General features: G+C 53.4%; 1 protein-coding gene across 9 annotated transcripts in view; it reads right to left on the reverse strand.

Moving 5' to 3' along the window:
• Positions 1 to 1,248: 1,248 nt before the first annotated feature.
• The window catches only part of LOC122127938 (BTG3 associated nuclear protein), a 55,784-nt gene continuing 41,539 nt past the window's right edge, over positions 1,249 to 15,493 (reverse strand). For 4 of the 9 annotated variants that reach the window (XM_042702250.1, XM_042702246.1, XM_042702251.1 and 1 more), the window contains 5 exons: positions 11,594 to 11,724; positions 10,132 to 10,194; positions 9,400 to 9,438; positions 3,415 to 3,558; positions 1,249 to 1,792 (listed from right to left, as the gene is read on the reverse strand). In XM_042702250.1, the coding sequence (XP_042558184.1) occupies positions 1,721 to 1,792; positions 3,415 to 3,558; positions 9,400 to 9,438; positions 10,132 to 10,194; positions 11,594 to 11,724 (449 nt within the window). In that variant the 3' untranslated portion in view covers positions 1,249 to 1,720. Of the gene's footprint in view, positions 1,793 to 2,159; positions 2,228 to 3,414; positions 3,559 to 9,399; positions 9,439 to 10,131; positions 10,204 to 11,593; positions 11,725 to 15,493 lie in introns of all 9 variants that reach the window. The other 5 variants (XM_042702249.1, XM_042702245.1, XM_042702248.1 and 2 more) reach the window with 2 other exon arrangements.

The following is a 15,493-nucleotide window of genomic DNA, read 5'->3' on the forward strand; positions in this document are numbered from 1 at the left end:
TTTTTTTTTTTTTGGGTCCGGTCGTGGGGCCTGAACTCTGGGCCTGGGCGCTGTTCCTCAGCTCTTCAGCTCAAGGCTAGCACTCTACCACTTGAGCCACAGCGCCACTTCCGGCTTTTTTCTTTTTGCTTATGTGGTGCTGAGGAATCGAACCCAGGGCCACAGGCATGCAAGGCAAGCGCTCTACCACTGAGCCACCTTCCCAGCCCTCCCTGAGCTTTTCTGTTCAAGGCTAGTCTCTACTTTGAGCACAGCTCTACTTCCGGCTTTCTGGTGGCTAACTGAAGATAGAAATCTCACAGGCTGGCTTTGAACTGTGATCCTCAGATCTCAACCTCCTGAGTAAGCAGGGTTACAGGTGTGAGCACCAGCACACAGCCACATCCACTCTTTATTTGTCCTATAGGTTGTTTAAGAATGCATCACTAGCTGGGCACCGGTGGCTCACACCTGTAATCCTAGCTATTCAGGAGGCTGAGATCTGAGGATCTTGGTTCAAAGCCAGCCCTGGCAGGAAAGTCCGTGAGACTATCTCCAAAAAAACCACGAGAAAACCAGAAGTGGCACTGTGGCTCAAGCAGTAGAGCACTTGCCTTGAGCTGAAGAGCTGAGGGACAGCGCCCAGGCCCAGAGTTCAGGCCCCATGACCGACCAAATAAAAATAAAAGTGCCTCACTCCTTTTCCCACCTCCCACAGCCCTCCCACCTCTGCCGCCGGCCCCTCCTCTCATACCCACCCTCAGAGGTGGCCAGGCTCCCACCAGGATGACAGTGAACTCATTATGCCGGGCACTTTGGAGAGCTGCCCAGTGCTGGCCTCTACCCCTCGCTGTGCCAGGAGGCTGGACAGGGTGGAAGGGAGCAGAGCGCTCTGGACAGCAGCTTTGAAAAAGCACCAGGCACCATGCACTCAGTTAGTGAGCTCCTCTACTGGAGTCTCCCCACCCACTAACGAGACTGCCAGAAGAGGAGGCGGCAGCAGGCCAGACGCTGCCCGTCACCGGGCATTCAAACCACCTCCCACGCTGCTATTTGCAACTGTTTTCCTTGCCTTTCAAAACACTGAAGCTGTGAAGGCGTGATCTTGGATAGGACTTCCCCCAGGACTCTGGCCATACCTCTGGCCCCAACTCACACCGGGCTGGAACCAGCCCTGCTGCAGGAGCCCCACCTGCGCAGAGGCCTGGGCACCCCATCTCAGAACAGCTGCTTGTGAGGGGCTGTCTTCAAGGTGCAATGGCACTGAAGGACGTGGTCATAAATACAACTTTATTTCATTAAAAATGCATAATTACAGTGTATGGGAGCATCTCCCCTAGAAAAGTAGGCAAGTTTCCTCTCCTGCACAATCGCCCCACCCCCGCAAACGCCTGCTTCCTGCCACTGAACAGAGCACAGCAAAGGCTTCCGCATTTCCACTCGTTTGTTTTTTTTTTCCCCATTTTCTTTTTTGTTATAAACACCATAGCAAATTAAAAAAAAGCCATTAAACAAAATATTGTGGTTCTCGTTTCTCTGAGTGTACTCTACTCCGTGCCTCTCCTCCGGACGTGGGCAGCACGACTCAGAGCCGGGGCCCTGGGGCGGCCAGGACCCTGCCCCCAGGAGGAGGCAGCTCCCAGACGTGTCGCAGACCTCGCACAGACGCCGGCTGGCTCAGAGCGCGAGCACAGGGCGCGTGGGCCCAGGCAGCATGGTGCTGGTGGCTCGGCCACCTGTCTCATTGGATCTGGATTGCTCCGTGTTCAAGCTGCATTTCGGGCTGTAGGGTGGGCTGCAGGCCGTCGGCTGTCTGCAACAGGGAGATAAAGGAACTTTTCTAGAAAAATACCCATCTGCACACATCCAGAACACTCACCTGCCATAAAGCCACCAGTGACCTCCACGCACACAGCAGACTGGGGTCACAAGGCTACCCCGCCTTGGTATGAGACACCGGGACCCTGCACTCGGCAGCCGTGCTGGACTTGATCAAAGCCCAGCCCATCTCCACCCATCCCCTAGGCAAACTGGGGCCACCTTGGCCACCTCTGCTGTCAACGTTCCATCCTCACCTTAAGGGTGTCCTGGAATAAATGGGGTCAGTTAATACCATGTTCCTAAGCTGACACATTCACCTAGCATCTCAGGTTTCATGTCACCCTCCACCCAAAACTCACAGTGTTCCAAAAAGCATTTCATTGGGCAGCTACCATTCTTCCTTGAAGACCCAGTTGGAATCAATGACCTACGGACATTAGAAAGACTGCACATATATTCTCAGCCTTATTGCCGCCTACGACTAGATCACTCTTCCTCCATCTTGGCCGTCACTGGTGTGGCCCCAGTGGAGAAATCATCCGGGGCTTTCGCGTGGCCCAGGAGCAGGGATGGCAAGCTAGAGGCAGGGATCTGCTGGGGGAGGCGGGAGGAGCCCCAGAGGCTCCGCGGCAGAGGCTACGGCAGCTCTCCCGTGGCCTCAGGCCCTCAGCACCCGCTTCTCTAGAAGACAGACCATTCTGGCTTTGGAGGAAGGATGTGGTACAGATATCATCTGCACCATGAGGCCCTGGGCACAGCCAGGCAGGAATGAAAGAGGATGAACTTGTGTCAGAGCTGGCGGCTCCACGGTGGGTTCCAGTGTGGCCTGTGAGCCATGCCAGGGGGATCAGCACCGGGTGCGACCGGGCTGGCAGCAAGGTACCCTTGCAAGCTGGGATCCTTCCCCAGAATACCAGAGGCATTTCAAGGAGGAAGTCCACAGCGCCTGCTCCGCAGTGCCTGCCTGGGAAGCTCCAGGAGCACCAAGCCCTCGCGGCCTCACAGGCCCCTGGGAGGCATTGACCACACCGGCTGGGAGCGAAGCCCAGTCCTCGACACAGAAGGCCAGAGGCTGCTGCAGGAAGCCAGAGTTGTGTGCTCTCAGCCCCAGTGCCAAGCAGGCCAAGAAGACCCTGGGGAGCGCCTGGAAACCAGGGCAGCGCCGAGGGCTACGCAGCTGGGCCTTCGCCGTTTCCCCACCGGACAGAGGCAAGGTGCCTCGACCCCCAGGCCTCACGGGCGTCGCAGCCCTGCTGCAGGAGGCTGGCCCAGTGCCCTCTCTGCACAGGAAGGGCTGCACTCTGGGAAACCAGGGCCCAGCGGCCAGGAGCAACTCCAAATTGGAGGCCTGGGCAGAGCGTTTTGTCTCCAGGTTTACAAATAAACATTTCTATGAGACAGAAAGCTCACAGACAGGCTGGAAATCTGGATCTGGCCCAAATAACTTCTGCCCTTCCTGTGCAGAGTCCACAGAATCCCTCCCCCGCCCCGTCCTGCCCGGCTGTGTCTGCCCCACAGGCCTCTCCATGGTGGCTTTCCTGCCTGGAGGTCGAGGCCCCAAGCTCGGTGTGCAGACGGGAGCGCAGGCGTCCTCCTGGAGGCCCGAGGACTCACCTGTGCGGCAGCTGTGTGGTCGCTCACGGGCGCCAGCTGGACGTACTGCACCTGGATGTCACTTCCCTGGAGAGAGGAGCCGTCCACGCCTGCTGCGGTCGGGTCGGAAGAGGCCACGGCTATCAGCTGAGCGCCCTGCAGCACCTGGGGACAGAGCAGGCTGGTCAGCACTGCCAGGGCCGCCTGGTGGCCAACATGCCCTGTCAGGACCCACAGCAGCAAGGCCTTGGGTTCTGGCTTTTATGGCACACTGCCAAGGGACAGGTGGTTTGGTGACAGCCAACAAGAGTGTACAAGTGCATTCTGCTATGTCCCCCAGGAACCCCTCACACTGCCAGCACACAGAGATGTTGGCTTTCCAGAGGCAGGAAGGACCCTGCGAGAGGACAGAGGCAAGTCCTGGCTCCAACACACAGGTGAATTCAAACAAGCAGAGACACAGGTGTGTGCAAAGCGCATGTGGGGGAGCGTTCTGTTGGTAAAGGCCCAGGAGGGCCCAGGGGAGCTGGAGAAACACTCAACACCATGATGGCCCCCAGATCCCATACCCCAGGGAAGACAGGTCAGTCTAAACCTTCTTCATACGCTTGCGTGACAAACACCAAAATAAAATGATCTCTAAGCCTTTCACACTTGCAAACAGGCTGCCTCGACTTCCATCTCAGTGAGTTCATGGACCAATCACCATTAGCAGACAAAAGCAGGCACTGTCGCAGGCAAGTGACAGCAGCCGAAAACATGCTACACTGCCTGGCGCTGGCACTCACCCCTGTAACTCTAGCTACTCAGGAGGATGAGATCTTTCAAAGCCAGCCTGGGCAGGTAAGTCCATGAGACTCTTACTTGCAATTTATAAAACTATCCCCCAAAAAACCAGAAATGAAGCTCTGGCTCATGTAGTAAGTAGAGCATTATTAGCCTTGAACAAAAGAAACTCAAGGACAATGCCCAAGCCCTGAGTTCAAGCCCTAGGACTGGCACCAAAAACAAAGCAAGAAGAAAAGATGCTACACCTATACTGGGGCAGCCTGGAGCCATGTGCCCGGCACTGTTGGCAAAGCTGCAGACTCTCTGCAGGGCAGGGAGCTGCGGCAGGGGTCAGCCAGGAAGACAGTGGCATGCACGCCCTCCCGCTGGCTAAGGCCAGTGGTGTGGGCACGGATGGAGTCGGGAGTGCACCATCACACACATGCAGAGAACACCGCCCCCAGGCAGCTCCCAGGGGTGCTAAGACCAAAGCCAAGGATAATGGCTGGCAGCTTCAGGATTAGACAAGGACCTTCATATCACAGGAGACACTACAGCTCTTCACTCAGGCTGAACCTGAGCAGGAAATGAGAACAGGACAGGCTTATGTGGGCTGGCCAGCTAGGGGCCTCAGGGCATCTGACCAATAGCACCAGGAACACAGGTGGTCAGGGCCAGCCACAGGGATAGGAACTTGACATGGTTGTCATTTTGTTTGTTATTGTTAGTTCTACGGCTGCTAGTGAGGCTAAGTTACTTGCCCAAGATCACAGAGCCAACAAAATAAATGACACAGAAGTGGCCTTAAAGGCACTTTGCCCCCGCCTGCCAGTAGCTGTCCCTGCCTCGGCCCGCTGCCCCCAGTGGCCAAAGCCCTGCTCGCCTGTGACAGACTTGCTAGAAAACAGCAAACCCATCACCAAGAAACCTCAAGAACCTCATCTGACGTCAGAACAAGGAAAGTTACTTACACTGACTTCCTTCTGCTTCAGCTTTTGTTATGGATAGAAAACAGCTTCCAGGCTAAGACTGGCTTTCTTTTTGCTGGCTTCTGCTGGCTGAATGCATACTGATTTGCATGCGTGTGCCCCAATGCTGGGGGCAGAGCAGGCGCCCACGGGGCACTCTCGGAAACTCTCCAGTGGGTAGCGTCACTGAGACGCAGGCCTCCCCAGGCCCAGCGCGGGCCCACACAGGGCACCCTACAGGTAAGGTGCCCCCTGCTTTGCCAGTGCAGGGCCCCTGGCCACATCACCGGAACCCCAAAGGTCTCCAGGTTAAATCACTGTGCCATCGGGGCAGGACTCAGGTATGACTTTTCGGCATGTTCAGTCACTCCATTTTCCCCTTTGGACTGCCCATGCAGGCGGTGTGAGAAACAACGTCCCCCTGGTTAAAGCAGCTCCACCTCGGGCTGACAGACCCAGCTCCGCGGCGACACCCAGGGGTCAGGTGGATGGAGTATGTTTCACTACAGCGCGGTCTGATGCCTCAGGAACTAAGTCTGACTCCCGGCAAGCGGGAGGGATGCTGGAGGGCCGGGGGACGGGGACACAGCGGTCACCACACTGTGCTGCTGCCCGCTGGGGCAAGGGACGCAGGAGTGAGCGTGCGTAGACACAGGCTCCATCCCCAAACAGCTTTGAAAGTGGAAGCATGTTCCCAAGTGTCTTCAATTACCTCAATGCTAACCTTGAATCGCCGCTATCCTGTCTACTCACACAAGTGCCCCCAGGGACTGCACTGCGCTGGGTACTGGTACAACAGTGTTTGCCTCTAACAGGGTCTTACTTCATCTTTGAAAGTTATATTTAAAGATGATTTTCAGTGGACCAAATAGGGACCCTCCAACCCCGGGGACCACTGTCCCTGCCTTGGGTATCTGCATCACAAGAGAGGGGGCCCGGGCCACGAGACGGGGACCAGCGGTCAGTGAGGCCGGACCTCCAGCGGTGTCTTGGGTTGTTCTAAAGCTGCTGCAGCCTCAGCTAACAGCAAACGCCTTCCAACTAACTAAAATGCTGAAAATGTAAATGTAAGCAATCATTTCATCCAAGTTCTTGCTTTAAAAAAATAATATCTTTTGTAGCCAAAACCCATGTGCAGCTTTTCCTAGGCCCCTGCCTGACTTGAAAATTTCTTCTGTGTTAGAACCTGTAGAAGATGGTACCAAGAAAGTCAACAGGGACAGAAATGAGAGTCCTGCAAATGTACATACCACCCTGACCAGACATCACCACTCAAGCCTGAAGTGAACTTCTTCCTGCTCAAACAGCCAAGGAGCAGCCAAATAGCACGCCCTGGCAAACGGCACCACCCCTGTGTCACACAGCCTCTGGCAGAGGAAGCCCCAGGCCTTCCTTTGCCTGTTAGGGGCTTCTAGGCCCCTCAGACAGGTGCAAGACCAGAGACAGCTGTCCAGGGCCATCACCCGATCTCATTCAGCGAGGGGATGGGTTATACAGCTGGGTTTGTGCTTTTTAAGGATAATTTCTGGAACTACCCTAGCCAGGGCTTGCCACACTTGGCTGTGCCAGAAGGAAGCACAAGCTGTCAAGAGTGTGCCCAGGCCGGTGAGGAATAGGCCCTAAGGGACGGGAAGCCCTAGTCCTCCCTCTTCACAGATGGGCCCAGATGCAAGGTGGGAGAGAACTCTGCTCCGTTCCCAGAGGCAAACAGCAAACCCACAACCATGCCGTGAGGCCCCTGAGCCAGGTAGGCCACACAGGGAACCTGCACAGAGAACCAAGGACCTGGCACGCCAGCCCAGCCCAGCCGAGCCTTGCACAGGGCAGCTACCCGGTCCCCACACACCCCCAGCTTAGAGCAGACATGGAGCAGAACCTCTCTGCCTGCAGCCTAATAAATCAGCGCCATCAACAGCACCTCCCAAGTTCTCTCCAAGAGACCCGCCCCACTAGATTGGCCTGTCCAGGTCTGAGCAGCAAAGTGGGCGTGGCGCTCTTCCTCCTACCTCTGGGGGACCCTGCTCGGGGACCAGGGTGCCCAGCTGGTCACAGCCCACAGCGAGGAAGCCCAGGGCTGAGAGCAGATGGCACCAACCTCACTCGACCCACAGCTCCGTGCCTGCTGTGCAGAGCCATGCTGACCTTGTCCTGCAGAGGCCTTGGTGAAGTCTGCTCCCCAGGCTCCACCTCCCACCCACATCTGCAATCAAAGAGCAATGCATCTACGGGCTCACAAAGGCAATGGCATAAACATCATCAAGTGCTGTTGTAATTCCAGGAAGCATTCTTTAACTCAACCTCTTCCTGTAAATCTGGAACAAGTGTGTGTCATCAGTCTTCAGTAAACCAAACATCAACACTCACACTAGGACCAAGAAAATGGGAGCAAAATCAGGCTGGAAAGAGCCTCAGAGTCAAGAGCACCATCCTCTTGAGGGCGGGGGGAGGGCGAGGTGATGGGGGACACCCCCCAGCACAGGTCTGGGCTGTAAACGCTGAGGGAAGAAGGGTTTTTTAAAACCATTCTGTTTTCCAATTATCTTCTCAGTTTGGAAAGCAAAGCTATGATTATGAGCAGGGTAGGTTTAAAAACAGGCCAAGTGATAAAACTAGAATGTCTACAAACAGAAAACAAGAGAGGACTAGCTAACAGATTTACCAGAAAAAGGCAGCTTCTTGCAAATGCATACTGTTCACTTCAATCAGAAGGCAGAGCTTCCTTGAAGCAGCAGGTGCCCAGCCTGAAGTCCTGAGAGACGGGGCTGGCTGGTGTGTGCTCTCTGGTGTGAGGTCACACAGCAAGGATGGGAATCGGTGGTGGAAGAAAGTGATATTTGCAGGTAAAAGTGATCAGGTGGTAGATTGATTTGACACTTTGCAACGAGGAGGATCATAAATTAGTGGTTAATCATGGCCACCAGCTCCAGAGGCGGTGACATCAGCAAAGGCCTGCTTTGCTCTTCTGCGAGTCTGCAGCCACAGCCGCGGCTCCCGGGTTGCCAGCCCTGCGGGTGGGTGCTGGGGTCTCCAACCTCAGGCCAACTTTATGGGAAAAGGATCAGACCCAGGGTGCATGAGCTTCACACTAACGCAGCGTACAAGCCCGACTGGATTTTTTAAAATTCTAAGCAGAAGTCTGTTCAGGATATACAGAAAGAAAGTGACTCTCAGCGGTAAGGAGTCTTGCTTTCCGTATGCACTGAAGTCTAGGCTCCTCCTAACGATGATGAAATTCTACCACCAGTATAAATAGGAACCATCAAACCATCAAAAACAGAGCCAATCCGCTGTAAATACTTCCCACTCACCTTGTCACCAACAGCACACACTTGGCAGAAACAACTGTGGATCCTCTTTAGTTCTGTCTCTCTGGCTCTTTCCAAAGCAACTATCTTGTATTTACACACTAACAGGGCTGCATCCCACCTGACCTCCACATGTGTCCTACAATCTGTGAAATTCCCCTTCAACAGACTCTGTAGAGTCCGCAGCCCTCTGCTCAGGGCGCCTCCTGAGAGGGTCTGTCTGTCCCTTCACCCTGAACCCTGTGATTTTCTTGTCCCTTGGTGTCCTGGGTGTTCTCAGAGGCAGCAGCTGAGGGCCTTGGCTGGCAGCACACATGGGGACACACACAGGACTTGCAAAGGAGAATGCAGCAGGAAAAAGCACCATTTCTTGGGTGGTAATGACCAGTGATGAGAGGGCTCTGGGTGTGTGATCCTTACGCCGATTTCCTAAAGTACTTCCTACAAAACTGGAAAACTTCCAGACTCTCTTCACAGACCCAGATGAAAACAATTTCTCCAAGAGAAACTGTCCTCAAAAGACCAACACGGTACGATGCTCACAGATACTAGCACGCTCCCTCCTCCCGGCAATCCCTCCTGGGTGCTCACAGGTTGGGGACCTCACTGGGCTCAGAATTCCAATCAGGCTCAATGAAGGGCTGCTCATCTCTTCTCAGGTTAGGAAAACTAAAGGGGTTTGTGTTTGACATCAAGAAGCAGAAACAAAGCCCACCTAATCCTACGCACAGCTACCTATGAACCCTACCAGCAACATCACGCAAGTGTACAGAAGGTAATGACAGGCATGGAGAGGTTTCTCTAGGAGGTTAAAAACTGCCATGAGATCCCACAGCTGTAAACGGGACTCCAGAGCCCAGCAGGCACCTGTGTGCCCACAGCAAAGCCAGTCCATCGCACCCTCCCACTGGCTGGAGGGAAGGGGGCCACTGGGCAGGGGTGCAGTGAGGGTAGCTAGCACTTACCTGCCCGTCCTGACCAACATGATGAATCTGGAGGTTGCCCTGCAAAATGAATAGAAAGATGATCAAGGGGAGCTCCATGACATGTGTAGGCAGGGTGAAAACTTCCCCATGCCTTTCAGGAATAGCTAAGAAACCACTAATTCTATAAAATCTAAGCTTTGTAGCTATAAACCCACAAACTAAAACATCTTACGCTGAGTTTGTAGACATTTTTTTCTTGTATTAAAAACACACACATACCTACAACGTGAATCCATTTCATCTACTCTGACCCCAATGAGAGTATTTAACTTTTTATGAAACAATTTTAGATTAGTGAGAAGACAACACACACACCAAATCCCTGGCATGGATGCCCAGAGGGACCCCTCTGCAGAGGCACCGCAGGAATGCACGGCAGGAGTGCACATGCACATGCGCACGCGCACGCGCACGCGCACGCGCACGCGCATACACACACATGTCGTGAAGAGCCGGCCCCGGCATACAGGGAGGCAACAAGGAGAGCTGCTCCCGCTGTTACACAAGACAGCTGTTCTTTCTGCGTGTGGTACATGCTGCTGAATGTTGTGCTGAAACACGAGGAAGGCATCCCCTAAAGCAGCAGGAAGCCAGAAGGAGGGATGCTGGAGAAAGCTCGGGGCCCACCCCTCAAGCCCACTCCAACTGTGGCTGCCTTGCCCTGGGTGTGTGGTCCTGGCCACGCTGCACCGCCTCCCATCCCCAGCTCACCTCGCTGTCCTGCGTAATCTGCACCTGCTCCCCTTGAGGCACCTGGGCAATGTGGAGGTGGCCCTGTGGGATCCGCGACAAGAGAAGACACCAGGAAGCATCAGAAGAAAACACACCAGAGGAGCCAGAGGCACTTCCCGCACACTCCCCAGGAAGGGCGCTGCGCTCTGTGCCCTCCTCACGTGGCTTCCCACGTGTTGCTAAGTGGCATGCTGGTGGGGCATGCTGGAGGGGCGTCAAGTGTGTACTACACCAAAGCTGTTTTTTTTAATCAAGGAAGCACATGACTACTTACACAATAAATCAAAGAATCCAGCTAAAACACACATTTGTTTATGGATGTAGGCAAATAACTCCTATAAATCTTAAGTTGGCTAAATGAAATAATACTCCTCTTATTTCGAGTTCTCTCTTGGTCACAATGGATCTGGGAACAAACTCTGCTTTTGTCGAACGTGGCTGCGTATGTGTGCTGACCACACACATTCAGCAACCTGGTAAATCCACTGCTGACACGTGCGTCACCCCAAGCTCTATCTTAGATGCGCCCACCCTGTGCTTCCAGAAGCCCGGGATCCCCCGTGAGAGCAGTATTTCTTTCTTGCAATATAGGACCTGGCCCCATGAAATAGCCCTGGGTGTGCGTGTGATAGTGACTAATGTCTTCAAAGACACCAGTGGACGGGTGTGATAAAAACTGCCACAAAATTTCAGGGTATCCTTAAAACTCCTCATTCCCCCCACAGCTTCTAGAAGTCTCCCTTCTCTGTCACCAAAGCCCAGAGTATGTAAGGGGACATGGCTCCTCCCAGCTGGACTGACTGCAATAACGGCCATAGGACAGACACTCCAGCATAAAGGAACTCTGAGGCAGGACTGGCCACTCAGGGCCTGGACATTACACAACCCCAGCAGAAAGGAACTCTGAGGCAGGACTGGCCACTCAGGGCCTGGACATTACACAACCCCAGCAGAAAGGAACTCTGAGGCAGGACTGGCCACTCAGGGCCTGGACATTACACAACCCCAGCAGAAAGGAACTCTGAGGCAGGACTGGCCACTCAGGGCCTGGACATTATACAACCCCAGCAGAAAGGAACTCTGAGGCAGGACTGGCCACTCAGGGCCTGGACATTACACAACCCCAGGGAAAGCTGACGGAGAAACTAAGGCTGCTCATGCTTTCCCACTCCTGGAAAGAAATGGCTTCTTCTTTCCTCAGTGAAAGGACACCTGTGTTATAAACTGTCTCAGGACAGACAGAAGGGCCCCTCATGCGGCCTGTGCACCTGTGGTGCACACAGAAGGATGGGGGACCAGGGACTGGTGAGGTCCTGTAAGGGGTTTTCAATACAGGGTCATGCGGCAACTGGTGTCTGTCTGTGAAACGTAAGGGACTCATGCCCAGCCCCCGATGCGACCCCCTCCCGCGTCCCTGGCGCATCAGCAAGAAGGTACATACTACTTGGACTTGTCCGTCCTCTCCGATCTGGTGGATCTGCACCTGCTGTGCATTGGCCAGGGCGTAGTGCAGGGCCTGAGGCTGAGGCTGCTGGAGCTCGGTGGCAGGTGGTGGGGTGCCCATCATGGTCTCTGTGGGAACATGGCAGGCAGAGGTTCTGACTCAGGCGCTGCCCGGCAGGCAGAGCAACGCCAGGCCACCTCATCCCTCTCATCCTTGCCCTGCACTCCCACGCTGGCTTGGGTCAGCTGACCTACACTTTCCTGTAGGGCTGGTTAGTGCAAGCTCTGGGCAAGTGAGATCTCAGAGCCTGCCAGCTACAGGACTCAGCAACACTGTTCCAACAAACCTCTCCCATGCACACTGACCTGAGCAAATGCACACGAGACCTCAGCTAGCATTTGTGCAAACAAACAATAGGTGATGTTAGGATTAAATCCTCTTTAACACCAGCAGGACATAATATTTCACCAAGGAAAATCTAACTAGGAAATAGCCCCATCCACTCAAAACATATATCCAACAAATTTTGCTTTCTATGTTTAATCAAAACGAGATACATTTGTTTTGATGTTAATTTTAACTATAATGATATTTAAAATTGTTCTTAAATACGTAGAACATTACAGGCTCAGAAGTACTTAAAAATTAATGCATATACATACTTTTGTACGGAATTATGATCACTAGTCAATAAAAAATTATTAGGAATAAATAGATTGCAGTAGGATAAAACTGAGAAAAGCAGGACGTTAATGTGAATGGAAGGAGAAATATGTAAGATGCAAAAATTAAAAAAGAATTACTAAAGAAGGCTTTTTACATATTTTAATCACTAACTGTGGTGTCAGGCTGCCGTGACATACAGGCTCCACTGAGTATGTTTGAGAGCAGTAGCATCCTGCAGGCAAGGGTCTCAAGAACCAGCCCTCTGTACTGTAAGCCCCAACCACAGCACACATGCTCTCCAGAAAGCTCACACACTGTGCACGGATGCGTGGTGTTCGTGTGAGTGAGCGTGAGCATGTACACGCAGGTATCCTGGTGCTTAAACTCAGATCCTAGAAGCTATCCTTGAGCTTCTCTGCTCAAGGTTAGCACTTAAGCACAGCTCTACTGGCTTTTTCGGTGGTTAACTGGAGATAAGAGTCTCACAGACTTTCCTGCCTGGCTGGCTTCAAACAGAGATCCTTAAACCTCAGCCTCCAGAGCATTACGGTCATGAGTCACTAGCGCCACCCAACTTACAGTGCTTGTTGTAAAACCCAGCTGCCTCCAACTGAAGGACAAGAAAAAGTTTACAGTGCTGGCAACTGCCGAATACAATACAGATGCTATAGTAAACTAACTTTCAAGAATCCTCTTGAAACTAGTGATTTTGTGGTTTGTGTTCAATTGGATGGTAACTAATTCATCTTTAAATAGACTAGCCTCACAGGGTAGAGTGGGACATCCTTGCAATCCCAGGCCTGAAAAGACAATGGAAGGAGGGTCAAAAGTTCAAGGTCAATCTGGGCTAAATAAACACTGTCAGTCAATAAGTAAATAAACTTGCCTTGATACTAAATCTTAAGAGTACCGAGGAAGTTCCCAGTCTGTTGATAATTCAAAAGTAAACATAAGAACCCAGCAGGAATCACAACTAATTCCAAATTAACATAATTCTGGCTTAATTACATGTTCCTGGGTTATTTCTGTCAGCAAACTAGCCTCAAATGCCAGAACAGCTTTAATGAGCCAAGAGCAGATGCACAAAGGACAATGACAAAAATCCCTGGAGTCCCTAACTAACCACCTGCTTTGCTCCAGCTGACTTTAGCCAAGAACACTGTGTATTAAGACAGAGTTTACAAAGCGGAGTCCTTGGAGAGAGTGCGTGGGGGCTGGAGAGAATATGGCAGGCTGGCAGCCCGTCACAGGCTGGACCCACTGCAGGGCAGGGGCAGGGTCATAGCCCAGACAAATAAACGCCTCCGAGTGCCTAACCATGCTCACCTTCAACTCCTGTCCAACATGTGGTGCACAGAAGCGGGCGGTGGCAGCCGCACCGTCCCCATGCTCAGACCCTGCCACCAAGGCACAGCAGGGCACACTTCTGAGAAATGTCCATCAGTCAAGCCACAGAGGTGATGCGGTGCCTGTCCTGCATCAAAGCCACCCTGTCAACCAGCCACGGGGGCTCCTCAGACAGCGCGCGCCCAGGGCCTGCCCGGGACTGGGCCACTGGAGGCGTGTCACACAGCCACAAGGGGCTGATTGAGACTCCCAAGCAGCTAGCAACACAGGAGCCACCGTATCTCAGAGAAAGCACTAACACATTTATAAAAACCGAGAAACAAAGTGTGCAACCTCTGTCAGAGTCACTCACTTAAAGAAGATGCTAGTAAGTGGAAGAGAAGCAAACACTAGTAAGTGTAAAACTGAACCAGACCGTGCGCTGTGTGAACAGGCACAGCAACCTGAGCTGGAGGAGTAGCGCGTGTAACTCCACAGACGTGCAGGTCACCTAGGCCATGACCCTGCATGTCTAGAGCTCTCTAGGAGAGCTGGGCCAGCAGTACAGGCGCCGCCCGGTGTACCAGGCCACTGGCTCCCCAGTACTAGAACTGGAATCTGAACCGAGCATGGTCTGCAGTGGCCCGGCCTCCCGCTGCACAGCTCCACGCTGACCACCCGCTGACCGCTGTCAGGGCTGATGCCCTGCCCCAGAGCAACCCGACCGTGGACCTGCGCTGGAGCCCCGTGCGGCTTGCCAGGTCACCTCACGTGGCGCTCAGCCTCACCTCACCTCCTTCACAGCCTGCAGTTCAGCAAGGGCCAAGCTGCCTCACCTCCTAAGACAGCTGTGCTCTGCGAGGAGCCCCTCACTCCGTGCCCTAATCTGTGCCTCCAGAGGAGTCCCAAGTAACTGCAGCCCCTGCTTCGTCTAACAGCTGCATAGCCAGTTCCTAAGGCAGCTGTGCTATGACAGAGAGCTCTCCTGAACTGGAAACAGAAATTGAAAACTATAAAACCGGAGTGGGGGTGGGGGTAGGGCAGTGTGAGGCCTTAAGTTCAAGTCCCAATACCAGGGGAAAAATAACTATAATACTAGTGCAGTGTTTTCAAATAATGTGAAAGCCACAGTAACGCTTGGGGATAAAGAAAAATTTCTACATATAACTCTACTACTTAGAGAGCCACCATTAAGATGTTCACATTTGAATTTTCAACCACCTTCCACACACAGCCATGTAACTGTCATGGAAACGGGGCTTGGCCTGGGTGTCAGCTGCCCAGCCGACAGCGCTCAGCACACGTCTCAAGTCCCAGGTCACGTCGCCACGACAAGGCTCGCTCCCCGCACTCCAGCCCCAAAGCACCACCCCAGGAGCACAACCTGTGTGGGCCTTGCCTCGGGGAACCTCGACTAGAGCTCGGCCGCGTATCCGATAACTACCAAAACACCGGGAGGAAAACTTGCTCCTCAAAAAGTTGGAGGGAGCTCCAGGTGATCTGATTTGTAGCTTCCAGAACAAAGTCCGTGGACAAAGACTGCACTGAGAAGAGAGCATGCCCAGCCCACGCTGCCCCGGGACCTGAGCCGACCCCACGCCAGGCTCAAGTTCCAGGAGCTGCTGCCAAGGAGCTCCTGTGGGAGCTTAAAGATGATTCTAATCCACATTTTTTGTCAATGCCTTCCACAGTGCTGCATCGGAGGCCGTGTGCAGTCACCTGTCAATCCCAGTGAGTTCTCCAGGAGAACAGCATCTCTAGGCCAGGCCTGCAGAGTCTGCCCCGCTAACTTCAGATTGCGAGTCCATGAACTCAGAACACAGAGCACAGCGACTGGTGCTCCCCCAGCCTTACCTGCAGTCACTGCCAAAAATATTGGTACCATTATTGTGGCTGTTAAGCCAG

Source organism: Dipodomys spectabilis, unplaced genomic scaffold (assembly GCF_019054845.1).
Source record: "Dipodomys spectabilis isolate Male_0828 unplaced genomic scaffold, ASM1905484v1 ptg000318l, whole genome shotgun sequence".
Taxonomy (NCBI): domain Eukaryota; kingdom Metazoa; phylum Chordata; class Mammalia; order Rodentia; family Heteromyidae; genus Dipodomys; species Dipodomys spectabilis.